Raw genomic sequence first — 27,728 nt, 5'->3', positions numbered from 1 at the left:
ATTTTGCTACAGTGGGTAATGAAATCATATGTACCGCTCGTAGCGCATACTAGCATTCGCTGTTCCTACAAACTTTATGAACACAACTCAAAAGGATTGTTGGTTTTGTATAAGCAATACATATAACTATATCGTGTTAAGGAACAAAATATGGCAAATGACGCTGTGATTAATAGAATATAATAAAAAATGGATCTGGTTGCTTCATTTATTGTTTTATTATAATTTTATTGAATATCAGTAAAATAATAATTAAACAATATTTTTTGATAATTTTTATGTTTTACTTATATATTTTACCGAGTAAATTCTTTCTTTTTTCCTCATTTTCTTTCGTTAAATAAATTCGTTTTTAATTTTAAACACTTGAACCGTAATGTCGAGTTAAAGCGAATTGCACTATGGCCACGGCCTCACTATTGCTTGTATAACAAGATCATATACCTAGATAGGTACTATTTCTCTGTTGTGCACAAGTAGCGCTCGCTTGAGCTAAAGGGCACGAACTTATCACAGGACAAAGCTTAAAGGTTGCTTTACCTGCAAACTAAATATCTATTCTAGCAGTTGACATTTTGGGTACGTTGAGATTTGAGATTATTTTTCTTTAAATGTTGGAGACATTGCTTAGTTTTATTTATTTAAATTATTCCTTTTTTGTGTTGTACAAACTTCCTTCTGTAATACCGGTTACGTGAACTTTCGGTTATATAGTAGTTTATGTAAGTGGTCATAAAATGGCCAACTAATTGATTGCATAAGAACTTTTCCATGAAAAATCACTTACAAGTTTTTTGATGATTGGTTAAACGGTGTTTGAGTTTAACTGTCTTCAATATCAAGTACCTGGATGACCGAGCTTTGCTCGGTGTTTTTTAACTGACTCAAAAAAGGAGGAGGTTTCTCAATTCGGCCGTATATGGTTTTTTTTAAACGTCATTTTCTGAAAATAAAACCTAGCTAGATCGTTTTAGCCCCCGAAACCCCCTAAATACAAAATTTCAAGAAAATCGTTGGAGCCGTTTCCGAGATCGTTGATATAAATATATATACAAGAATTGCTAGTTTAAAGGTATTTTATACATGGGTATATTTAGATTATAGTAAAATTTCAATCACTCTAAGTATAGGTACAACATTGTATCGGTAGAAACTTTCACCATAAAACAAAATAAGTTTAATTAATAGACCGCGGAAAAATTACAGCGTATGTAGCTAACTACAGTACATACTTTTTGTTCCCACTCCACACGTACCGAAACCTGAGATGCCGCATGAGGGAAGTGGAATATGTATACATATGTATTGCATACATACGTTTACATTTCCCTCCCCGGTTAATTGGCAGAACGCCTAAGGGCTGACACATGATCATGAGACAGACATGTAACGCATGTCGCATATGTAGTACATGCAGTATGCTATTTCAAATATCCTCGGAAGAGCGTGACTAATGTGAATTCTCGTTTTAGTTGAAAAATGTGAGTTTTGCTCTGAAATGAACCTTAGGTATTGTTTTGTAGTGTACAGTGACGTGGGTGTTTTTATGCCTTGTATTTTCACGAAAGAGCAGACCTAAGTTATACGTAAACAACCTATATACTATCGTATATTATGAAGTATTCACTATTTAAAATAAGACGTCATTTTAAGTTAGAAAAATAGAATTTTTGATTTCTAAATTGTTTAGTGGTTAGCAAAGCTGATTTTTTTGTGTTATTTATATTTACACGTTCTACAATATTTAGTATATTATAACAAAGGAAAAATACGACTATGTAGGCTTTACACAGTTTTTTTTTTATAAAATACGCTGCCATCGCTTATTGTATGTTTACATATTTGGAACCCATTGTTAAATTTCATACTAAGTTAGAGAATTATCATAAAGCTCTATTAAATCCCACAAGGGATAAAACTTCTGAAAACTTATAAAGGATGTCATACAATTAAAATTAACATAGTAATAGTATCTAACTAAGTATTGTTCTTCACATGTAAAATGCTACATAGAAATGCATGCGTATTGTATATCACAAAATCCGCTTAAGAATGATATTGTTACGTCACATATACACTATTATGGATAGTTATACAAAATATCAAGTTAGTTGCACAGTACAATCATCTATTCTATCATAGTGTTTATGTAACAAGAAGTGCTTCTGCATAACAGTATCGCAAGTGGAGGTTTCGGCCTGCACCCACTCCTGGTACCACTGTAACGCCAAGTCCACATTGCAGGTGACAGTTGATAGTGCTTCGTCCACCAGCTCGATCTCCAGAGGCGTGAGCTTGCAGGGGAAGTCGAACTTCTTGCATATACCCTTATCGTTCAAGAGAACGTCTAGAGCGAGGAATCTGTGGCAATAATTAAATTAATAGAATAGCTAGCTGTTTTAAGAAATTTTAATAGGAGGTCACTTCAAAGAATGAATGCTCTAGGGTACGGTAGTAATTTTCTGTTCCCGCAAAGTATTTTAAATGTAAGAGAAGAGAGAGAGAGAGAGAAGAGAGAGTACGGTTTCGGTTATTTCATTCGGTTATTTAAACTTGATGTTACGGACGGTACACTATGTGTAAATATAAGAGCTGAGACATGTTTTGCTGAGCTGAGACAAAAACAGCCTCTTTAGCTACAACGGAATAATGATGTAAGAGAAATGAAACCCAATGTACACGAATATTTTTTATTCAGACTCCTTTTATGTTACTGATATTTTGGGAATACAACACTAGCAAAATTGCAAAATAATTACGAAAATTTTTCAATATTACACAATACAATATCACACGATACAATTTTCAAAGCATCCTCAACTCTTTACATATTAAGGTTTCAAATGAAAGCATTACAATTTGTCAAACACCATCACAATCACGATTCAATTTTCAAATACACGATACAATTTTCAAAGCGTCCTCAATTCTTTTCATATTAAGGTTCGAAAAAATAACATTACAATTTGAAAAAACACCACAATCACGATCATATGTTAGCGTACGCGCAATCTTCGAAGCGTTCATAGTTCTTCCGCGTGAAGAAGTGGGTCTGATACGCGTCCAGTCTGTCCGTAGAACTGCAGTACTTGCTATACCACTGTTGCACCATCTCTTGCTTCCAGCACAGATCATTTAACGCCAGGTTCATGAGAGTTGTCTCCAGTTCCGACATCTTCGGCAGGCCGAGGCACTTCGATATGCCAGTCCCCCAAATCTCCACAGTGTTCGCAATGAATCTGCAGAGAAGATCTCGTTGTAGTCTTCTTATTGATATAGTTCACACATAAGCACACATTATAACGTACTATATGTAATGCACGACACAACACAGCTTACACAGCACATTTCTTAATTGAAAACTGGTGGGCACTCACGATAATGCTTTTTTAGAAATGATAGACAACAAGGATAGAAAATTTTACCCCTTTTTGCCATATAAAATTTGTCAGGCGTATAAGATTTTAATATTTTTATTTGTAAGGGGCAATTCTAGCCTATTCACAAAAATAGTCAATGTACGATATGGGCTTACAAAGTGTTTAGTACTACGCCGTTTTAAGTTTTTTTACTTCAAATTATTCGCAACCAACGTCTACTTTACAGAAATTGATAAACAATATTCACCTCGCAGGCGATATGACTTGACTGGCATCAGTTTCCACAAAGCCGGTGACTCTGGGCACGTCCTTGCAGACCAGCGCCCAAGCTACCTTCGTGACCAGGCCGGCTAAGGCGTGGGCTTCACTGAGCTCCGCCGCTCTCACACAGTTACCATCTGACCGGGATACCGACATCGGGGCGTTTCGTACTGTTTCTGTCATCAATTCTGCGTTACACTGCAATGATGTTGAGTTTTTTTATACATGTGGACTTATCTACGAGTATTGTTAAGTAGTCCCCGTCGATAGCTGTAACCGGCCCTGTCAGCTGAACCAATAGCTTCCTAAGGCAGATAATTGATTTCTGGCTACATCTCAGGACGAAATCAGAAGACTTCATGGACATAAACATGTTTGCCTTGCACCCTTGAATATAAGCCTGAACACTTACGTAAGTAAGTCTAGTGAAATGGTTTAGTTAAAATATGAAGTTGTATTTATTATTGTGCTTGTTTTCTAAGTGTGTTGGGAGTTGCTAGACACATTGCACGTGCTTTAGGCTTTACTTTTGTTTATTTATCTGAGACTAAGAGATCAAAGGAAGTAGCAGTTCTTAATTAGAGTCGCTATTAAAGAACAAGCACACTCTACTACATGTTTTAGAGACAATGCAAACTCAAGCTGTATTCGTGTTTAGTCGGACTACACTAAGTTTTCAAATATACTTATGTAATCTCTCAGACATCTAATAAATTAGAAAGCCTATTTCACCGAAAGTCTTTGTTTTTTAAATAATCATAATACTTTATTTGAGTTAATATGAAATATAATAAATTAGCTTAGTGTTTAACAAATATTTCAGAAGGCACTGTCTGCCGTGCCCTGGTGTTACCCTGTATTACAGCATACATCGCCCACCCCCAAGTTATTTTAACTATAAAAACAAAATAGTCTATGTTGACTATAGTAAATTTTATTGGGAGACTTTTGTACTACCTACGGTCTATTTAGTAACTTAGTAAAGTCAAAGTAGTCCAGTGCCTTAGAGAACAACGGCACTAGAGATTCGCCCTCCGTGCCTCTCACGCAAGGCACGCGCCTGTAAATTGGCTCCAGGCACAAGGCACGTGCTGCTAGTGTACTTGCACCGCTAACGCTAACGACCCCAATAGTATTTTTACAGTAACTAGGGACGTCTATATTTAGTACTTTAGTAAAGTCAAAGCAGTCCAGCGCCTTAGAGAATGACGGCACTAGAGATTCGCCCTCCGTGCCTCCTACGCAAGGCACGCGCGTGTAAATTGGCTCCAGACACAAGGCACGTGCCGCGAGAGTACTTGCATTAATCTTGGGCACCGCTAACGACCCTAATAGTATTTTTACACTAACTACGGACGTCTATATTTAGTACCTTCGTAAAGTCAAAGTAGTCCAGTGCCTTAGAGAACAATGGCACTAGAGATTCGCCCTCCGTGCCTCCCACGCAAGGCACGCGCGTGTAAATTGGCTCCAGACACAAGGCACGTGCCGCGAGAGTACTTGCACGCATCTCGGGCACCGCTAACGATCCCAATAGTTTTCTAGGATCGTACCATCCAGTTTCCTTCATGGTCTGTAGCGGAATTATTTATTGTTTAGTATATTTAGAGCTTTTTAAGTAATTGTTTACTGTATGATATTTTTCATCTCATAGTTCTACATTAAGACTCATTGTAAGAAATATGCCTCTGGTAATGAAATAATACAGGCTTATTGGCAGTGGTTTGGCAGTGTTTTAAGTCTAAAAAAAGACTGAGTAACCGATTCTCTAATGATTTTAAAATATGAGACGTTTAAAATTTCTATCATATCATATAGGTATATCGATGTATAACAAAACAGGTTTAATGATCGCATAGTAACAAAACCATAATAAATTTGCTCATAGTGTTTGCCACACCTATTTTTGCCTACTAACAGCAGTGTTAGGCGCTGCTGTGTTCCGTTTTGAAGGGTGTGGAAAGGGAGACATACTTTTCCGAGGCATTCCAGCTTAGTCCTCAGTGGTAGCGGCGCATCTGTGGCCGACCTCAGGTAGGAATATCTATCCTATCTGGGGTTGATTACAGATGTCCATGGGCGGCAGTAGCTACTTACCATCAGGTGGACTGCATGCTCTTCTGCTACTCCTATTTTGTAAAAAAAAAATCATAGATGTAGAGTAACTGTGATTGGATCGGATTGGATCGAAAGATCTTATATCCATTCCCTTCCCCTAGCGTTAAGGCCAGCTAGAAAGAAAGAATGGTGAATCAGATGAAAGAATGAAACACTATTTTTACGAGTGAATATTATGTTATCGTTTAAGGCCAGTGTAAACAATTGAATGGTTGGTTGAATGATATGCTATATTTTTATGGTTATTGTTTCCGAAAATCAATAAGATTAGCTTGAATGTTTTAATTTAATGACATATTTTAGTACGAATCGTTACAATTGATCTCTTTACAATTGATTCTCTCTTTAAATCCATGGCCAATAGCATCAAATACAGTTTTTGTTGAATTATGCAGATGAAAAAAAATATATAATGAGATAGTAAAACCTACTACTACTAGACCTACTTATTTACTACTAATTACTACTAATTTATAATATTTAATTATATCTAAAAAGACTCAAACATACACAGACTCTACTACTAGTACTTTAATATATACCATGGCGAAAGCATAAAAGTAAAACTTTAGTTCGAATCCAAGTAAGAACGTTAATCTCAGTAAATACACGATACTTGTGCAATTAATACAGTGGACAAAGACAAATGAGACTTTTATTTGCAGAACAACGCTGATAGGAATCTAATCTTGACTCTATCGACTCTATCGCTGTCCGCTCATTGTTACAGATTAAGCGCTCTCTTATTCCCTTAAATAGATAACATCTTTGGAAACTATTCTAGAAAGTTTGCATGCATATTATGCTTGATTATAATTATTCCCTTCAGTGGTAAAAAAATATTTTGGATACCATTGAAACTTTTTGCGGTAAACAAGGCTTTAAAAAGTATCAGTTACAATAATTAAAAAAAATGTATGCAATTAATCCATTGCCTTTCATGAAAATGTTAAAAAAATTACATAAAGGGTTCAATTGTTACGCTCAACATAGTGATCAATACGGTGAGTGATACGCCACTATCTCAAATCTTTGGGTTCGACCTGTGGTGTATGTGTGTAAGAGGAATTTGGAAAAATATCTCTAACTTGTGGGTATAAATGATTTTGTATTTCTCTTAATGTTTTCAAGGTACCTACAATAGGGTAGCAGAATATGCGTGTAGAAAGCGTCTATCAATACAAAACAAACTTCAAACAAAACAACCTACTTACGCGCAAAACTGGTACAGTACGTACAATATTTGTCCAATTAGCGGGATATACTAAGCCGAACTTTACTATTGTTTGCGAACGAGATTACACTCCAATCACTATAACATCTAGCGTTTTTGTCGTAGTGTTGTTGACGTAGGAATAGAATAGACTCTTAAGAGCTCTCTCATGTATTGTCGATAAACACTTATGGAACTGGGTAATGGAATACTTTGTAAGTTATTAATGGAATCATTTTATATCAACAAGGTTTTCTTTATTGAGAAGCAACTTGAACTAACGATAGTAGCTTTTCAGTCTTTACCCGAAGGACCTGACCTCATGGGGGCGACAAGGCAATATAGTAATATACAAAAAATATCAGCTAAGAATTTCAGTCAAGCATTCCAAATTGTAACGTTTTTATTTTTCTTTTCATTATTACTTTCTTATGGCACCCGGCATTTTATAAAACGGTTGTGGATAGTAAGTGCAAAGTGTAACTCTTATTGAAAATGCTATGGTAATTTCCCGAAAAAAGAAAATAGTAAGAAATGGCTTGTAAAATTTTCTTCGTGCAACAAAAATATTGCCTAAATAGGCATACCTTTTGTGATATGTCTATCACAGAACTATTAGCACTTGGAAGAACACATTCAGTAAGGCATTATTGGGCTCATTACATATTAACGACCAATAGTAGCTATTTACCTACTGTCTGCTATAAGACGGTGATTACAGCCGTTGCCATTTAACGATCCATAAACGGGGATTCAGATGCTATCGGTACATAAAACTGTTAATAACAGGAGGAGCATATTACGCAGAATGAGAATAAAAATGAGAATTCATAATCAAACATGATACCGAATGTAACCATCAAATGCTTGTTATTAATAATTAATCTATCCAACTTTTAGTTAACAAAGATCGAAAAAGCATGTCCTGTGTGCAGTAATTGACAATTGTCGATCATTAATAGGAAAAACATTTTATACGTACGTAAAGGGCATAAATAAACATTGGCACTATCGCCCGCTATTAATAATTAATCTATCCAATGTTTTACCTATCAAAGATTGGCATTTGATTCTTTTTACATATTATACTAGACATTGTCAAAACATTGACATTATATAGCAATGAAATAATAAAATCTAAGTATATTTTGTGTTTATAAGGACGTAAACGTCAACACAATATTATCACCCAGTCTTTCCCTCGAAGCGATAATTGTTTGTGCTTTTCATCAATTCATGATCGTACCTACGTCATTTCCCTTAATTACATGACGTGAATGAATTTCGGCATAATCAGTGATTTACAGTGACATTAGTGCAACATCTGCGCCGTAAATGATCTCAAATAGGGCCAGGAAGTAAGTAACATAGGTCTTATGACTCTTAGGTAAGCCAAAACTGGCTGCTATTTTTTATTTGACAGTAATAATAAACGGGCACGCAGTCCACCGGATGGTACGTGGATGCTATCGGCCATACATCTGTAATCAAATCCAGATAGGTTTAGAGCCCTATAGATGCGTTGCAATTCTGAAGACTATGTTGGAACGCGTCGTATACCTTTTAACACAAACCAGAACATGGCAACACTATATCAAAAATAATTATGGCGATGGTGCCTCTATAGTGAAATCAATAATAAATTCTAACAACTTCTCTTCAACTTCCAGCACCACCATTGAATTCTTTCTACGTTACAATATCCTCCAAGCAACTGATGCGACATAGAGCATACTACATTATATCGTTTCAATGACACTTACTAGGCAGAGATAGTACCAGTGATATTCTTTATACCAAAATACTTCTACAAAGTTCACCAGTTTTACACTCAACACCGCATAATGACACAACACTACTACCATCAATAAAATTTTACTCTACATACGCTTACTACAATATTACTAATACCGTACCATTATGAATGAAACGGGTACAAATCGATATCACCTCAGCGATCAATGGCACCATGCAGTCGATGGGCGAGGCGCACACTATCACGAACGCTTTAGGGCATTCATAGGCTATAACATCCACATATCTCTTCACTATGTATAATGACACAAAACTACTATCATCAATATAATTGTACTCTAAATACGCTTACGCCAATGTTACTTATACTATACTATTATGAATGAAACGGTTACGAATCGATATCACCTCAGCGATCAATGGCACCATGCAGTCGATGGGCGAGGCGCATACTATCACGAACGCTTTTGGGCACTCGTTCGCTATAACATCCGCATATCTCTTGACTATGGGCGCCTGGTAGCAGAATCTCTTCTCGAACGGCATATCAATATTTATATACCCACTATCCAACATCAGCACGATATCTGTGTTCTGGAGAGGGAAATGTATATAAGTGGATCGTAAGAAGGCTTATGAGTGAAGGATCTTTTCTGAAGTTCTCGACTCGAGTGCGGTCTTAACAAACTCTTTTGGTGGCGAACTGTCTTTTATTATAAGGGGTATTGTGTTTCAAGTTAATTTCGTCGTTGTCGTTTTAGGTCCATGTTTCGAGTTCATATTTTATTAATAAAGGGGTTTGTTGGCTACAAATTATGTATGATTTATTTCTCGGCAAAGACCTCTCTCGAAAATCTAGGATTCTGTGGGGAGAGAATCTAAATAATACTAAAAAATATTGTTCCAGCATAGGGAATGTAAAAACTTGTCTAGTCAACTCATATGTGTTAACTTGAAACTAGTATTTACATGTGTAGATTTGTCTGAGAAAAAAATGTGAAGAATTCCATAAAAAGCAGCAAAGAACAAAGGAAGAATAAAAAAGTAACTTGAAATCTAAATAATACTAAAAAATGCTCCATCGTAGGCAACGTAAAAACTTGTTTAGTCGACTTAGCACATATTGGTAACATAAAACTAGTATTTACATGTGTCGATTTGTGTGCCAAAAATATGAAAAAATTCCATAGAAACAGCAAAGAACAAAGGAAGAATTAAACAAAAAAACAAGAAACAAGTAACTAGTTGATTTCCACGTTCGTACACTCCAAACTTTCGTTGGAATGACGATGTTTATAGGCGCAGCGGTTGTTAGGTGTCGTGTGATTAGTAAACATAACGTTTTCATTTGTGGCACGGTTACAGGTCAATAACTTCTTTTCCCACGAACGACTAACGAGGGTGCGGTGGTGGTTGGCGTTGGCATCGTGGCCAGACGTTTTATGAATCACATGCTCGATATTATTTTGACGGCTAATTAAGATCTTAAAAGTGAAAACGCGATAAATAACTTCGTGAATATTGAGCTGCTTTATAGACTGTTGGAACGACTTGATAATGGTTAGTAAAAACAGGAATCAAACAACATAAATTTCTGTAATAGATTTTTCAGTCTGTAATAGATTTTTCAGGATACTGTTATCGTTCCGGAATTGCCGATATTATTTTAACAGCGTTCATTTTTTCTGAAATCATCTCTTGTTTATTCCATAACATAACCTCTAAAAATATTTTATTTTGTCGTTAGTGAAATGATTTTACTATTGGGATGCTCTCTAAAATAATTGTTTCGTCGTTTAATTACCTCATAAAACGTTATAAAATCATAAGAATAATAAATTGCCTTAATAAAATTCACCCTGATATTGGATACAAAAATATCGACGATCTCATTACTGACAGATTGTGAAGAATGCAGAGTCATTAATTACAGGCCGCTTAATTGATGAGGATGCTGTAAAAGTGTAAAATGTTGCTATGAAAATTGTCGCTTTGAACACAACACCGGCGCTGAAAGAACTGGACTGTATAGAGGCCGGTTCGATGGGAAATAGTAGCACCATATTTGAATGTAATGCGGGATAGTTAGAAAATAGGTCAGGCATAAGTTAATTTGAAGTATTACGGTTTTGATACACTTACTGATAGGGCATTGGGTTGAGACGGGCTAAAATTATATTATAAATTGCTGGATTGTTAGAAAATTAGGATAAGCATGTCTCAGTTATTGTACAAATTCTACCAGAGTAAATAAATACTCATATATCTCAATTAGGGACTTTTAGAATGATATCATTTATTTATCCATTTTGATGTATAATTCGGATTAGATTCATTGTAACTAATAATAGATTATAACAAATGATCTAAACTCCACTCTCTTGGGATCAAAACAAGCAAACATTTGGTTATTAGATTGAATAGCTAGCGTACAAAATTAAACAACTCATTGACAGACATCACCACATTGTTTTATGGAAATCCTGGTTAAATACAAATAGTTGGAGACACTAGCGTAAACTGTCACCCGAGTGGAATTCATACACTCCACACAGACAGATTGGCGTCGGCCGAGCTATCTCTACTATTCATAAGTATCTAGAGTTTCTGAGCGTACGATTGCTCTTATAGATACGATACTTAATTTACATATTATGTCGACAACTACTTTTGCTAAGGGCATTATCTGACAAATTGTGTAACGAAAAATTAAATTATGCATATGCATTGTACTCTGTGCAATGCATGCTAAATTATGGCCTTTCCATTTTAAGTAACTAAGAAGCATTATACGATACCTTAGGAGATTTGTAAAAGTTAAAGAAATGACAATTGTTTTGGGTTACGATTTTTGGGATACTAAACAAGTGTCTATTAACCATTTCTGTAGAACGGTAAAGGGGGCGTCAAGTTTAAGGGAAATCACTACAAGACACACTAATCTTGAGTTTCTTTGAAAATCCAAAAGGCTTTGTTAAAATGTTGTACGACATTTTCATACGAAAGAATTGTAGCAAACACGCAGTAAAACGATTCAAGTCTTAAGTAATGTTGGTGTGGTCTGATTTTTGCGATTGGCCAACGTTTTCGTATTGATTGGCGAGTCGGTTGGGGTCGCCACCCCGCCACCATGCATGGCCGAAGACGCAAATTGAACGAAACCGCAACTTCAATTGTATCTGTCTACTCTTTGTGTCGCTTTTTATATGATCGCTGTTTACTAGAGTATTATACATGACTCATAGATGAGTAGTATGCAGTATACGTATGACTAATATACTTTCATATTATTTATTGTATCAGCTTTAAAATGGGAAGATTCAAAAGGGTAAACTAATGCCCGTTATTCATTATTCATCTATTCAATTTACTAGAAATTGACAATTTTTGACCTTTGGTAGCAAAACATTCTAGCTATAGATTGTAAATTAATGATAATTAATTGATAGATTGATTGATATATATTTATTAATTAATTATAACGGGTCTTAATGCACAATATTATTTGCCAGATTGGATGTACGAAATTTGTGTGTAAAAAAATTAAATATAGATAAAAATATTTAATAATTGTCAAAAGAAAAATTTATGTTGACGTAATTTAAATAGTATTTTAATATTCCATTGTTCCTGCTGGATCCTTACAAAATCTCTGCGATCGTATATTTTGTTGCTACGAGTAGGGCCTAGGATTTGATTCGCTAGACAAAAGTGATGTTACGTATGCTTAATATACCTTCAATATATTTTAGTCTTGTATTAAATAGTTTTGCCACATGAGTTTCAGGCAATAGCGTCGACTAAGTTAGTTTTAATGTGGTCCAACTTTCCGAATTTCACTGACAGAGCATAAAGCAGAGTGCACACTTTCGTATGCAAATTCTAAATGTTCGAGTACCGAACTTGTCGCCAAGTAGAAAATGTCGGCCGTGAGTCACCTTCGACGTATATTAAAATACGCTGACTTAATAACTCCATGTTAAAATGTAATAAAGTTTAAGTATCTTCTTAAGATCTTCAAAGTTTCAAGTGTGAGATATTGCTTGAAGTTCTTTTTTAGATCGACTTTAAAATTGAGGTCGTTTTAATTTAATCTCGTCACATTTCATTACCAATAAATTTAAAATTAGTTCGCCGAGCATTTCGAAAATTTTAGACAAATAAAAAAAAAGTATTAGAAAACAAGACATCGAGAAAAGATCCCTCTAATATGTAATATATAAAAAAATAAACATATCCCATAGCTAACTCAAAAAGTCTCTTCAAAAGTAATTAATATATGTTTAAAAGCTAATCGAATGACTAACCTAACCTAACCTAACCGCCATGACGTCATTAATCCACAACTTGACGCACCTGCAAACATCGTTCCAATTCGTTGCACGCGCAACTGAAAGCTTGCACGATGCAATTGGTGTCAATGTGTTGGAGATCTTGGACCACTTTACACAGGTCCCTGGTGCATAGCGAACATTGGCTATCTTTCGCTTCGTATAAACGTAACCTGAAAGAGGAGGTTTATGATGTGAACTATGACGTTGGAACGAATGTATAAGGTTTTATACAAATGAATGAATCCATCAGGTCCATTTGAGTAAAAATATTCATAAATCACACGTTTTCATTCTTGTATGTTTTTTCATATAAAAAGAGTTATAAAATAATTTTATAAATGTAAAATAAGATTTATGATAAATAGATATGTTGAAATTTTATTATAGGGCTATTTATTTTTTAAGGAAATGTGTTTTTAAATTAACATTTATATTGATAAGATGTTCTTATTATGAAAGTGGTGTTGGAATTAAGTTAAGAAGTTACCGAATTTCCGCAATCTAAAGTTATTTTGGGGTGAACTAATAAAGAGAAGGACAATGCTAAGTACCAGCTAGTCACTACAAAGGGGGAAGGGTAATGCCCGGCCTGAGAGCACCGCCTACTGCGAGCTACAACTTCAATAATAAGGTTAACAAGACTAAGGCATTAAGGACACAGAACAGTAGTTAATGGAACGTAAGTGATATAAAATATACACCGACTTAAAAGCTAAATCGGCAAGTTTATGGCTTAATCAATGGCGTTGGCGAGGAAACGGTGTGTAGTTTGATCATAAAAACGTTGTGATAAACAGACGATCCGGACAGTCACGACGAAATCGTAAAATCCCGACTCCTTTATTGCATTCACTCGAATTATCCACATAATGGCATGTGGGGCCCTTATAAAAGTTTGATGTATGCCGTTCCCAGTAGATGAGTGTGTTCACGTACTGAGCATCACTTACTTAGGAATTTTATGGGGACTTGCAAATCGTGGGTGAAATAGTGGATGTTTTTAGAATTCATTTTAGTTAGTTTTTATTTTAAGCTACACCGTTAGAATTACATTACTTACAGTAACTTTTTATTTTTGTCATTATATTTCGATGAAATGTAAGGAAAAAGGTCTTACGTCTTTTTTTAAGTTCGGGAACTTTAAGACACTTCTAATTGATCTACATTTGACTAAAACATTTTGATAATATTTATTATTCTTTGTGAGACACGTCTCCTTTTCTAATCGATATCTATCAAATATTGCTTATAGTGCAACTTTTACATTCTACGTGCGCGAGTGTTATATTATATTCCCGTCAACGGCGTATTTTATTGAAAATATTCTATCCTGCACTCCCCGTAACATGGTATCGTCCAATATATCGAGATAAATAGGTATTTTATCACCCAGTTGAGCCATAAACAGTGAGTTTTGTGATTCGAGGCATCGGTTTTCCCCCGAGGCTACTAAAGGTATGCGAGTATCTCTGGCAGAATTATGATCCGTACCGTATCGTAAATTCTTAGAGCAATTTATTTAACTTCAACGTTTTTCGTAGTAAATAATCGCTTCAAATCACTTCATCATCATCATCAACCCATTACTGTACAACTGCTAGGAACGGGTCTCGTTTCCGAATGAGAAGGATTAGGCCGTAGTTCACGCTGGCCAAGTACATATTGGTAGACTTCACATTTCTTTAAATTTTTTTAACATATCTCAGGTAGGTATGCAAGTTTCAGGTTTAAGCGATAATTATTTACTAATACGCATATAACTTTGAAAAATCAGAGGTGCGAGTCTGGGATTTGAAGCTCGGACCCCTCAATGAAGAGGCCGAGTTTCGTATCCACTAGGTTATTACTTTTTTTAATCACTTAGAACTCCAGTTAATAAAACTCAAATTACAAGTACTGAGTGAACTAAATTGCGAATTATTTACGCTCACAGAATCATTAATGTTATGCCCTCGAGAGATTTGACATTTAAATGGCACGGGGTTGATTTCGTTTCGTCGAATTAGGGCACAAAAAGGTTTTTGATCGCTATACTTACGAATAACGTAACCTTTATACTTACACGTTTATTGTGGGCCTTGTTGAATCTGTACCCTTATGTCTATGTTGTTTCTGATTATATTATATTAAGCGAAGCAATCTTTTGGTCGTTTTAACACAAATAATATCATTATTAGAAGAGGTACGAAGCCAATTCTACTTCTTTATCGCCTTTTAAATGTATATTTGCAATCAAGTTTGCTTGTTATCAAGCTGTTGCTTTATTTCCAAAAATGTTAAGAACTAAGTTGAAATAGCCCTTCACTAAACTCTATACATACTCGTACAGACAACATTTGTTTCTAATACATATTAATACATCAGTGTACGAAGAGCGTAAACATTTATTGGCCAGTTAAGGGTTGTTGGCATAAATTGAATACGTTGCGACGTCGAAATATACGAAGGGTTCCCTTGGGTGTGAGATGTTCGTAACTTGCGGGCTGAGTCAGTACACATATAACAATATAGATTGTTTATGTTGGCTAAATATTTCATAGGATACTATAAGGGCCCTTTTCCTGTCGCGCGTGTTTACACCCATACATATAAAATCACATAATCTCTTTGCAACCTGTGTGTGCGTGCGCATAAAATAATAGGACGTACAGTCGTGCAAGCGACATGCATTTCGGCATAGACATGCGCGACAGGAAATCTCTAGGAACGCTTTTACTGTCGCTGGTGTTTATACCGCAGACCCGTTCTGCACGCTTATTATCTCGCTAAAGTTTTTTCGCGATCCGTATGCGTATGCGTTTGAAACGATAGGATGCAAAGTAGCACGCGTGCGCTGGCACGCGCGACTGGAATAGTGCCCTACTAAATGATTACTCAAACGATTAGGGCATATTGTTCGATTTTTTTTTTAATTATGAATGCAATTTAAAACGATACATTTTGTATTTGTGTTTTTAGTCAAATATTAGACAAAAAGAGCGTATACAAATATTCTATTCTTGAGTGAATCCTTTAGTATTGCAAGTAATAACTAATGTTCAACTAGACTTCCTTTCGACTAGTTTTATGCTCATTTAATATTGAAAAGTGGTAAGTAGGTATATTGCACATTTTTGGTATGGTTGTATGGTTTTTCTCTAAAAGTCTTCCTTAAAGAAAATATTTTGATTTCGTCCCATTCATACCCCTGTTTATTTTGAAAGTGACACCTCGGTGAAATTTTATTACCGTCCCTCTTTGAAGTAAAATAAAGATTGAATTCGTTGTGACACCAGAATACGAAGGGTCCCCAAGGGTGAGAAGTACTCGTATCTATCGACCGTAATAGGTTACGAGCCCGTACCCACTGGTACAATTTATTTTGAAATTGAGATGTCATTGTAACTTTAGAAGTTATCTCCTTTGAAGAACTTAATTAGAACTTTTCTCATTTTTGGAGCGAATTCTATTGCACTTTGATTTGTTTTGAAGTTGCTTCAAAAATTGGATTGTTAACTAAGACTTTTGAAGAACGGCAGTTTAGTTTTCCTTTTTGTATGATTGATAAGAGGAGATTGTAAGAGGTTTTCACGAAATTTATCGGATTTCTTCTACTATGATGCTACAATACATACAAACAATCAGACCCAGAACAGAAACTAATTCATCATTCATATATCAGCCTGCACGGACATCGAATCTGGGCCTTTCCGCATATCCATTCGATGACCAATGACCATGTGTCAAAACATTTTAGGTAATGTCAAGTCTTAAGTTACTCACTTCTTAATACACGGACACTGCTTCAGAAGCAATGCTATGTACTGGCCAACAGGGGTGTCTGCGCCGAGCACCGACACTTGGACACCCGGCCGAGGCGGCGGCAACGCAACCACCTTCCGCTCTGGTGGCGGCAGCGCCACCGGTTCCGGTTCTTCAACTTCCTCGCATATTTTCTTCTGGCATTGTATGCGGCGAAATGGTGCTGGAGTTTTTAAAATATATTTAATGATAGAAGCCGTAAATAGGCTTGTAGTTCACATAGTGATAAGAGGTTACTATGGTTCATCGACGCTGATTGGTAAAACAAAATATGACATATTTATCTTAGTAGAAATTTTTCATAGATTAGTAGTAGTTACTAATAGAGCAATCATCTCTCAAGTTGAATTTAGATGTTTTTGTACAGCAGTAAATAATAGTTTATCTTTTTTGGTCACGTTTCACCAAGGGGTAGTGTGTCCATTGAAGGACTTGTAGTGCAAGACAAAGTCAAGGATACAAGACCTCGAGGCAGATCACCTATGCGATGAACTGACCAGATCAAGACTATAGTGAACGCCCCACTACATGAATGTACCAGGAAGGCGGCGACAAGAAACGTAATGTCTGACAAGAGTGTAACGCTTAAGAAGAAGAAATAAGAATAAGAAGGTACAATTAGGAGAAATACAGACCTATTTGCTATTTTTATTTCACAAATTAGCGTCACTCCCATGACGTAAACTATTTTTTCACAAAATGACGTGTGATTTATTGAAACTTTATCGTATTCGTCATAAGCATAAAAAGTAAAACTCACTTCCAAAGTTCGAGCCACCCTCGAGGATTTTCAGTTTAATTTTGTGTAAAATCCCGTCTTTCTTCTTTTTCCTCCGCTCACAAGGCACGGGACAAAGTGGATCGACTTCGGGAGGCATATCAACGATTGCTTTCCGGCATCCGTCATCTCCACGCTGTTTTGCGTATCCACGACAAAACAGCCCATCGTTTTTTATCTTCGACACATTTTTGATTTTCGACAAAGCGCATTTTGTCGTAGAAATAATGCTTGATGGCAACATATTTTATATTTTTTATTAACGGTGCTTAGCTTAAATTGTTGCTGCCGTGAAAATAGGATATTTTTACTTTAGAATTTTCTTATTTTCTTCATCATATGAATCCTTTGATAGATGGAGATAAAAGAGTAAGTGTTGACATTGACGTCGATTTAAGAAGAAAATTCGATAGTTTTTATAGTAATCGGAACTTCTTTTTATAAAAATAAAATCCTTGAAATACCTGCATACACAAACATCAGTGACCGACCGAAACTGATTTTTCGACCGAAACCCGAATTTCTGAACCGAAACTTCGATCAGTCAAATTGAATCGGGTAACTGGAGGTAAGTAATGTGTGTTGTTTTTGTTATTCTTCCTATCACCTATCATATTCATTTGTGAAATGCCCGGCTCATCTTGTCGATAAATTTGTCGTTCTACATCAGAAGATCTATCTTTGGTATCAGTTAATATCAATAAGTATCGAACCTTGACTATTATGGACTAATAACTGAATGAGTGATAAGTTCCAATATTGTTTCCGGTATTTATAGTCTCTCCACAATGAAGCCAGTCGAGAGGGAAAGCGCTCGAGGCAACGTACTACCTTGGCACTGCTTTATTTATAGCTCACTTTTATTGCTATTGGCCCCTTTTCTGTGTCCCTAGATTTATTTTAAACTTCGCAACTAACAAAATAAACAAAGGGTCATTTATAGCTTCATTCTTGGATACTTCGTGTGTGCCTCAAACCATTTGTTCAGACCAGATCAAATACCAGATTTTTCACTTAAATATCTGACTGGCATGTGGGTCTGAAATTTTTGAATAGCAAATGGGTCACATACAAGTAACTAAATTTTTGGTGGGATGCTTATCATACCATCATATCAAACCGAATTTATGAGATGGTACAACTGTTCGACTCTGGAAGCACCACAAAAATAACAGCAGTGTAATTCGCTACTGAGTTTTGTTTCAAATGTGTGGTAAAGAAGATTATGGCATTCCAACTTAATCCTCAAGGAAAGCAACGCATCTGTAACTGACCCCACATAGAACTTACATCCTATTTAGGGTTGATTACCAATGCCCATGTGCGGCAGTAACTACTTTCTATATCTTCACGTTTCTTTACTACTTCTATTTTAAAAAAAATCTAGGTGAAGTTAGATTAGTAGTTTTAGTAGCAGATTTTTTTTATGATCCTTGCTTCACCTTGAATTCCTAGGTTTGTTAGAGCCCTTAATAAACACAAGGCAAGTAAGTACTAAACTATTGTACAGTGATCTATCATGATGTCCATTACAGGAAATTGCGTGACTAATAATCGTGGGATTTCAAGTACCAAGATTAAAATTAATTGGATTTGTTCGGGAGGATTTAGGTCCTCAAGAATTCTATGTGAAGGAAGTAGGTAGGTAAAGTCCGCGTCAAACTGCTAATCCGCTCTGAAGTTGTTGGGAGCAGGTGTAGTCATACAATTTACTATGGCGACGCGATTCATTTCTATATTCAGAGCAGACTAGCAGTTTTACGCGGACTATAACTACGACATAAACAGTATTTTTTTTACAGTATACATAATTGGATTTTTGCTAATTAGCAATAAGATTTCAAATGTAAATATTGATATACTTGTTATGTTTCTTTATTATGTTATATATATCTTGTGTTATGAGAACATGTTATGGCGCTTATTAAACTACCTTAGGTAGTTTAGCACTTCTAAACGGTGATCCATCATGAATTCATGATGTCCGTTGCAGGAAATCGCGTGACCAATATAGTGGGATTTCTCGGTCAGTAGCGCCGAGAACTAGATTTTATTGGACTTGGGAAGATTTGATTATTCTCAGACACGTTATTGTGTTTCGAGCATACGAGTATAAAGGAGTTTTGCTTATGTTTGTTGCCGGCAAGTATATCCTTTCCATGAAAAGTTTGAACGAGTTTTAATAAAAAAAAAATTCTGAGGTGTCACATGTGGGACACCCGATTGGAAAGAAGTTCTTTTCGTTTTGAAATAAGTATTATAGGAGGTATAATTAAATAAATTAACAATATTTAGGAGTTAAATTATAAATGAAATAACTGAAGGAATGCTAATAAAATTAACACATACACAGCAGACGCGCGCGTCGCGTGGCTTGTCATTGTCAAGAGAGAGAGAGGGAGAACGAATAAGTCGAATCCTATACTCGGCCTGCCCCCTTTCCGAGCGCTACTCACTATAGCAAAAGTGTCGTGAGAATTTTTCGTGACGCTCGCCTAGCCCCCTTACCCATCGTACCGCGTGATAAGGGACTTCGTTCAAAAAATTTTGGACCAAGAAAAAGATCTTTCGGTACCTATCAACTTAGAAAACTTGTTTAGTCTTCAACCCATTCCACTGTTCCACTGCCGGGCACGGGTCTTCTCTCAGCACTTTGAAGAGTTATAGACCATATTCCGCGCTGGCCCAGCGTGAATTGGTATACAATTGAATATCAAAAATGTATAATGTAGTCTTAGAATAAACTTTGAAAATTTGCATTTTTTTTATTTGGAATTTCATAATAGTTTTATTTCACGTTATACTGACAATAATAACCAAAAGCCTCGTTAAAAATAACGACAAGAAACATGGAAACATTTGGTTCGTACGTAACAATCGGTAATGCCCGTGACGTCCGAAAAACGTAAAAAGTCACGACTGAATAATTTTATCGTTTCGTCTACTTGCAAAATGCTTGTGGAAAACGCTCAGGGGCTTTTGCCACCCCCTAATATTCATCTTTTATGTTATGGAGTACAAAAAGCCGAAAATATCCACCTGCGACGCATATTATTTGCTCATCAACTTTGCAACGGCCATTTCTCTAGCATTTTGAAATTTGAAAACTTTCGTCGTAAAATTCTTGTGAAACTTATTTATTCTTGGTAATATCAATTACCACCGCGCCTGCACGCCAAACCGTCACAAATTCAAACGTGTGGATAGAACGTTTGGGTTGATTTGTGTAGTTTTGAAGTGCTTGTAACATAGTTGATCAAACCAATAGTTTGTAGAGATTTGGAGTTTGCGGCAAATATCACGATGAAATGAAATTCATCGTTCAGAAATCTCTATAGAGAGAATTGAACGATGAATTTCATACTATCTACTTACTTATTTGATCTGAAGTATAAAGTAGATCTCATAAATGTTGAATTATATTTTTATTTCGTCGGTCGAAATGTAGGTCAAGTTCCCATATGAGCCAACGGGCTGTAGTCGAAATTGCGTTATGTAGGAGTGTTTGTGAAAATAAATCAAATTACGTTCCTCACTTTCATGTCATGCTTTTGCTAATTTGTATTTCAGTTTCCCGTCTAACTCATAATTTTAGAAACTAAATTTATTTTGCTAAGTGTACAAGTCTTCTTGATATTTCTTGTCCATGACAGAGACTTCTTTTTATGTTGAATCGCGAAGTCTCTTAGCTTATATAGATTACACTACGAAGTTAAGCAATGTAGGGCCCGTTTGGTAGTTGCATGAGTGACCGTTGAGGCTTTGGGTGCATATTAATTAATTAGACCCAACTACTCGATCAACGATCGTTATTTTTGAATAATAGTCGTTACACATAGCCCTCATGGGCAAAATAAGAACATCTACCACGGGTTAGTCATAAACCCGAACCCACCCGCGACAACCAATCCATGTAATAAAGATAGGAGGAGTGAAGTATACTTTAGCGTTCTTTAGAATACTTCACTCTTCGCAGCTAAGGCTGTGAGGAGTCATCTCATAAAGAATAAAACCTAAATAACAGAATTGCAGATACGTTGTACAGACGTAACCATAAGCGTTGCAGACTAAGCTATTAGATGAATCATTCGCCTTAGTCAAAATCTATCGTATGATTTTTAATCTAGAAAATATAAATAGTAATGTTCTTAAACATACCTCCATAGTCCATTATCTTTCGAAAATTAAATAATAAGCTAGTTTGTGCTTCCAGTTAGCTAATACGAGGTGGGTATACAAATATTGACTTCATTATGTTTCACATTGAATTCCAGTGAATCGCCTGACTCATGGAGCTTGGAGGTCAGGCGTCGCGTGTGGACGCACCTTCGACTTGTCCACAAAAATGACCATTACTCTGGGCAGTGGAATGGGAATGGGGGTCAAAATCTGTGATGTCCCCAAAATGTTTGTGATGATAGTTTTTGTTTTTGTTTTGCGGTTCTATTTATCTTTAGTACCAGTAACAAAAAAAAATACGTGGTAAATTGAATTTCAACGGTATATAATATCAATTTTCAAGGTGGTAGGACCCTATGTGGCTAGACTCCGGCGGCACCATGTCCATGTCCTTGGTTACCCATGCCCAAGGGCGACAATAGCCACTTGCCGTTTTAAAAAAAAACATACTTTGAAGGTGGTAGAACCCTTTGTGGTTCGACTCCGGCGGCACCACCGCCACACCTATTTCTATCTAATAACAGCAGTGTTAGGCGCTGCTGTGTTCCGGTTTGAAGGGTGTGGTAAGGGAGACAGACTTTTCCGAGGCGTTCCAGCTTAGTCCTCAGGGGTAGCGGCGCATCTGTGGCCTACCTGAGGTAGGAATATCTAATCCTATCTGGGGTTTACAGATGTCCATGGGCGGGAGTAGCCACTTACCATCAGGTGGACTGCATGCTCGTCTGCTACTCCTATGTTATAAAAAAAAAACTTACTATAATCTTCTTGGTAGCAGAACAAACAGTGAATTCACGCTTGAAGATTGCAGAGTCGATATTTAAAAACATATTTAACAGTTTTTAAATCCGTTGTTCATAAAATATTATCGATAAAACGCACAAACCGCTGTCCATTGGAAAATTGAATTTATTTATGCGCCATTAAGCAATTAGTAAAGTGCTCCAACGGTAGTTATTGAGCTTGATTGTTGAAAACCAGAGTTTGTCAATGCACTGTTCGAAACTTTTTAGGATTCTCTAACGAAATGATGAAAACGGATTACGTATTATCAAGGCTCCACTGTGCGTCCATGTATCTGTAGAATCGTAGTAGGTAGTGTGTTGATTTTTTTACAGATTTAGTATTCTTATGACTGGTATAGCAAAAAATACTAAAACATCAGAAGTTAAAATATAAAAGTCCTTATACTCACCTCACAAGAATGAATAATTGGAATATTTACCATTGCCACTATAATAAATAATAAAAATAATATAAAGTTACAAATGAAAGGGGTTCAACGATTTTTTAGCTGCTTTTACTTGATCCTTATCATTTCTGTATAATAATTTGCTTGTTAACGGTGATACGGAACCATTTACGTAAGAGTTCGACTCGCACTTGACGGGTTTTATTATTCCAACCCGGCATTGTGCTTTTAACGCAAAATATTTTCCGTTCGTTTATTTTAAAATATAAAATATTTCTCTATACATTTCTTTTAATTGGATGGCCTACCCGTTTTCTCTATGAACTACCTCTCTTCACAGAAAAATGGGTAGGTTTATAGAATTCCTATACAATAGAGCCATTTCAATCAACTTACGCTTTAATGAAAATGTTTTCATTTAAAATACGACGGGTATTCTGAAAGTACTGATTACTTTACGGAAAGGTGGGGATAGAATTAATATTATATTATTCAAATGGTTAGCCATATTTGTCCGGTGTTCATTTTGTGTAATAATTTTGAAATAAAACATTGCTTTTCTGCCTATTCCTAATACTAACATCAGATATATATAGGTAGAACTCCTGATCGCTTTTTATATGTATCAATATCAGGTAGATGACAAGTTGGTTGATAGTTTAGTGGTTTGAAACTTTGCTACTCAATCGCGATGTCCTAGGTTAGAATCCTAGACACGCATTTCTGAAGGTTTTCTCTGTGACTTTTTTAACCGTGTGCTACCTCTTTATAAATAGACGACTAAGATTATGAAAATGAAAAAAATATACTGCATATTTATGGACTAGCAATTCGTATTTTAATTTTGTGTAAATTTATTGATGTGCATGTGCCCCTTCAGGCCTGCGCCTCTGACAGCTGCTACCTAAATATCGCCCAACCTAAATATGGCATTTTTTCGTAGGTACAAAGAACATATTTATTTTATGGAACTTTTAAAAGTCGTGTAAGGAAGTCTAGTAAATATTGAATTGGAATGCAGCTCTTCTTATATGTTGTTATGTTATCATAGAAGACATACAGAGAAGACGGAACATAAAATATTCACAGGTGACATAGTGCAGGTAACAGCTTCTTTATGGCGTCTATAAAACGACTAGACATACTCGTATCTGGTCCTACTTTGAAGAGATTTTATTTTTTCTAGTCCACTTTTCCAATATCCTTTGGTATACCAAATACATGACTAGTACCTAAGTCGAACAACATAAAATATGTAGATCGACTTGCATTTTATTTTCACATAGAAACCCATACAAATGTACAGTTAAGTAAAAAATACTCACGATTTTGGTGTTGAGGTGCATAAGCTCGCGCTCGGTGACGCGGCGCCGCGCGGTCTCCATCTGCTGCTGACGGTACTGGTTGTACTTGTACAGCAAATACATTCCGGGCAGAGCCAACACCACGAAAGGGCGCATCAAGCTGGACGACGAGGGCGCGCGTTGAGGCATCTTCTCATTACCATTATTTTCCCAACGCTACGCACTTTTCTCCCCGACGGTACACGCCGAACGTAAAACTTGGCGCGTTACTACCACAAACATTTTTTAACGTCTCTACTAGAATCTAGTTTAAGTTATATGGAAGATTTTGTATCAAATACGAACTATATCTACGTTTTAGCACTTTACGTCAGTAGCTACGGGGTTTCTAAGTTTTATGTAGATTATTGCTTTAGTAATAGACCATTGTATTTATACGCGTTTCATAACTTCATCCCAGTCGTGCCTGAAACAAAAAAGTCTAGGTTAGTATTTATAACAAATAACAAAAACATATAACTAACTTCGTAGTTACTAAATGGTGAGAATAAGAATCTACAGGGAACAAGAGTTGACTTTTTCTAACGTTAATATTGCATTTTTGAAGTTGTCGTTTTCAGAAATGAAAATGGAATACGGAAGGATCAGAACCTGGCGAACAGCGAATACCTACATGATGACGTGCACGGTAAATTGCGTGAAGATTGACTCCTACTCTTGTAAAACCAATTTACCGGTAATTTGCATGTTCGATGTAAATTTAAGTATGTGCTCAACGATGTAACACACTTTATTGCAATTAGTCATAATGTTAAAATAACTTACTCTAAACAAGTAAACCTGTCACGAATTGAGAAGATTTGGTTTATTTTTCTAAATTCGTTTACTCCGATTTTAGTTTGTTTCACATTGAATGTTTAGGTCGTAGATAGAGACACTTTTTCATAATAACTAACGTTACACTGTTATAATTACCGCAAATGTCAAACTAAACTAACCAAGAAACTCGCTAAAAAAACTTGTTTTAAAATTTCACAGTGAGTTTCTTTCACATTCGATATTTGATTCGTATCAAAAAACACTAGCTTTTAGCTCTATCTTAGGTACTTCCATGCTCTAATCTGAGAAGAATCAACACGTGTTCTAGCCACAAGTAGATAAAACAAACTAAACTAGCTAGCTTCTTAGCTACCGCGGCAGTGTATGAGACTTTATCAGGTATAAATTGACTCCACCGCTTAATTTCAATTTGCCCGGCGATGCGACGAAGGAATCGATTATCGCAGAAATTAGTTTTTAACAGAGTTGCCGTTACGTCTCGGCAGGTAATTTGAGGCTGAAAATAGAAGCAATTGTGTGAAGAGCCTCAATGAGTTGATTGATAGCTTCCTTGAGGAACGCGGACGGACACAATACCGCGTATCAAATTATATAACGTTGGATTAGGGATGTTTGTTGGAACAGCTTTGGTTTTAGAAAAGCTGGATTATAGGTTCTGATTCGTAGTGGTTATGCTGTTCCCGTATCTATCTATGTCATGTTGCTGTAGCAGCTGAGGTATTGTCACAGTATTACTGTATGTCTCGCGCTACTCCTACTCCTTGTTTCGAATACAGATTTTTGAATCCTTGTATGTTTTAGAAATTATTTACATATCCTTTCCTTTGCTCTGTTTTAGTAATGGTACAACATCAGCAACACTGCCTTACTCTTTCTAAGACTTAGTTAAAGCCCTTTTCAAAATCTCGTATTACATAATAAGCCTTATCCTGTAATCTTAAACTAATAATAAACATTGTAACTAGCCACTTAGAAACCTAGAAATCCAAGTGTAATTATGATAAAAAATAAATAAAACGCGTCCTTGAACATAAAAGGCGTTAGCAAAAGCAACGTTTCTAAACGCTTCACGTAATTTATGAGGCACTCAGGGACAGCCCTGGGCCGTATAATTTGCGGCTATGTTGACGCTTGACAAGTGGTCAGTATATTAGCCTCTGATTAGTATTTTTTTTTTTGGTGTAATACGCAAGTAATTATTGTAAGGGTAGTGATAGCTTATGGTATGCTTTTTGCCTCCTATGCTATTAGTTTCGATACTAGATTTTTTTTCTTTTTTTTCTATATAATATAGGAGTAGCAGACGAGCATGCAGTCCACCTGATGGTAAGTGGCTACTGCCGCCCATGGACATCTGTAATCAACCCCAGATAGATTAGATATTCCTACCTGAGGTCGGCCATAGATGCGCCTCTACCCCTGAGGACTAAGCTGGAACGCCTCGGAAAGTACCCCCTTACCACACACTTCAAACCGGAACACAGCCGCGCCTAACACTGGTGTTATTAGGTAGAAATAGGTGTGGCGGTGGTGCCGCCGGAGTCAAACCGCAAAGGGTTCTACCACCTTTAAGTTTTTGATACTTTATGCATTTGAATATCACTTGCTTTAAGGCTGAAGGAAAATATGACGAGGAAACTCAAAGTTAACAATCCGATCCTTTTCCAAAAAAACACTAAAATCCGAATAGTGATTTGCATTTCTTGGGCACCGCCCTATATACGAAGTTTTCACGGGAATATCAGACGAATCCGTGGCAAAGCGTAACTGAGCTAAAGTTTTTGTTTTAAAAGTGTTTGGTCTATCAATTCACACACCACAAAGTTTTAAAGAAAACTGCGTATCTACTTAAAATAAGAAATATTCTCTTTATATACTCCGCCCTTAAATAATATTACTTTAGACCGTACCATACAAACAGGTGTAGCTAATAAGTAGAGGTTATATATAAAACATTTTCTATTAAAAGCCTATTTCATAACTTCATCTATGCTATTGAATCTTTCAGTGTCTGAGAATAACAGACAAAGTTCATAATAATTTGAGATTTGAAAAAGATTTTTCATTCAAACTTTACAGCGCTGATAAAAGAGGGCATGAGCGAAGAATTGCTGAAAATACTTTTCAGTGCAACTTTAAATTGTAGCTCAGTGAACACTTTTCATGATTTATATGAATATTTTCAGTGTAAGTAGAACTTTGTAGAAATCGCTGATAGGTAGGTACTTAAAATTACATTTCTGTAGCATTTGGTCAGTTTGGAAACAATGTAGAAGGAAGTATAATGATTTTTTGCAAAATTCTAATTTTGCTCAAGTGATCATATAATATCTTTGTTTTAATTTTTTCCTTCACCCCATTGAATTTACCTTGGACACATAGCCAAGATCTTCAACAACCCAGCAGAGATATCTAAATAATGAATTGGGTATCTGAATGGTCTGGGATTGATCCCAGAACTTTGGTCAGAATGATAGATAGATAGAGCATAGGTTATGTTCTACGCAAGATATCTTTTTACGCGTAGAATGACCACTGTTATTCGTTACAATCTTATTAAGGCAGGATTATTGCTT

The 27,728-nt window shown here is 36.0% G+C and overlaps 2 protein-coding genes across 5 annotated transcripts in view; both read right to left on the bottom strand.

Moving 5' to 3' along the window:
• Window positions 1–27,728, bottom strand: part of LOC140753764 (uncharacterized) — a 90,378-nt gene that overhangs the window by 39,446 nt on the left and 23,204 nt on the right. The window contains exons 1-2 of one of the 3 annotated variants that reach the window (XM_073088538.1): window positions 25,138–25,278; window positions 24,334–24,778 (exon numbers count right to left, since the gene is read on the bottom strand). The exons of 1 other annotated variant lie outside the window; for it this stretch is intronic. In XM_073088538.1, the coding sequence (XP_072944639.1) occupies window positions 24,334–24,501 (168 nt within the window). In that variant the 5' untranslated portion in view covers window positions 24,502–24,778; window positions 25,138–25,278. Of the gene's footprint in view, window positions 1–24,333; window positions 24,779–25,137; window positions 25,279–27,728 lie in introns of those variants that run through there. One more of the 3 variants, XM_073088537.1, reaches the window with a different exon arrangement.
• LOC140753763 (malate dehydrogenase) lies at window positions 808–18,027 on the bottom strand. Of its 2 annotated transcripts, none has more exons than XM_073088535.1 (7): window positions 17,623–18,027; window positions 16,824–17,025; window positions 13,084–13,231; window positions 9,136–9,321; window positions 5,014–5,214; window positions 3,628–3,839; window positions 808–2,361 (listed from the first exon to the last, which is right to left on the bottom strand). In XM_073088535.1, the coding sequence occupies exons 1-7, from the start codon at window positions 17,882–17,884 to the stop codon at window positions 2,103–2,105; spliced, it is 1,470 nt and encodes a 489-aa protein (XP_072944636.1). In that variant the 5' UTR covers window positions 17,885–18,027; the 3' UTR covers window positions 808–2,102. The 2 variants fall into 2 exon arrangements, with proteins under 2 accessions (XP_072944636.1, XP_072944637.1); XM_073088536.1 differs by lacking the exon at window positions 808–2,361 and adding an exon at window positions 2,752–3,239.

This window comes from Epargyreus clarus, unplaced genomic scaffold (assembly GCF_041222505.1).
Source record: "Epargyreus clarus isolate Ecla_fem2 unplaced genomic scaffold, WU_Ecla_fem_2.2 ptg000027l, whole genome shotgun sequence".
In the NCBI taxonomy this organism is placed as follows: domain Eukaryota; kingdom Metazoa; phylum Arthropoda; class Insecta; order Lepidoptera; family Hesperiidae; genus Epargyreus; species Epargyreus clarus.
The sequence above is the reverse complement of the archived record's forward strand: the minus strand, read 5'-3'. Positions and strand labels throughout refer to the sequence as shown.

Bases quoted from the DNA above. Each gene is read 5' to 3' on its own strand.
- LOC140753763 (XM_073088535.1), bottom strand. From the start codon at position 17,884: ATGTTGCCATCAAGCATTATTTCTACGACAAAATGCGCTTTGTCGAAA. The intron at 17,026-17,622 runs GTGAGTTTTACT...TAAAAACTCCAG, and splicing joins GGGTGGCTCGAACTTTGGAA to CACCATTTCGCCGCATACAA. The intron at 2,362-3,627 runs GTGAATATTGTT...TTATTGCCACAG, and splicing joins CAAGTCATATCGCCTGCGAG to ATTCCTCGCTCTAGACGTTC.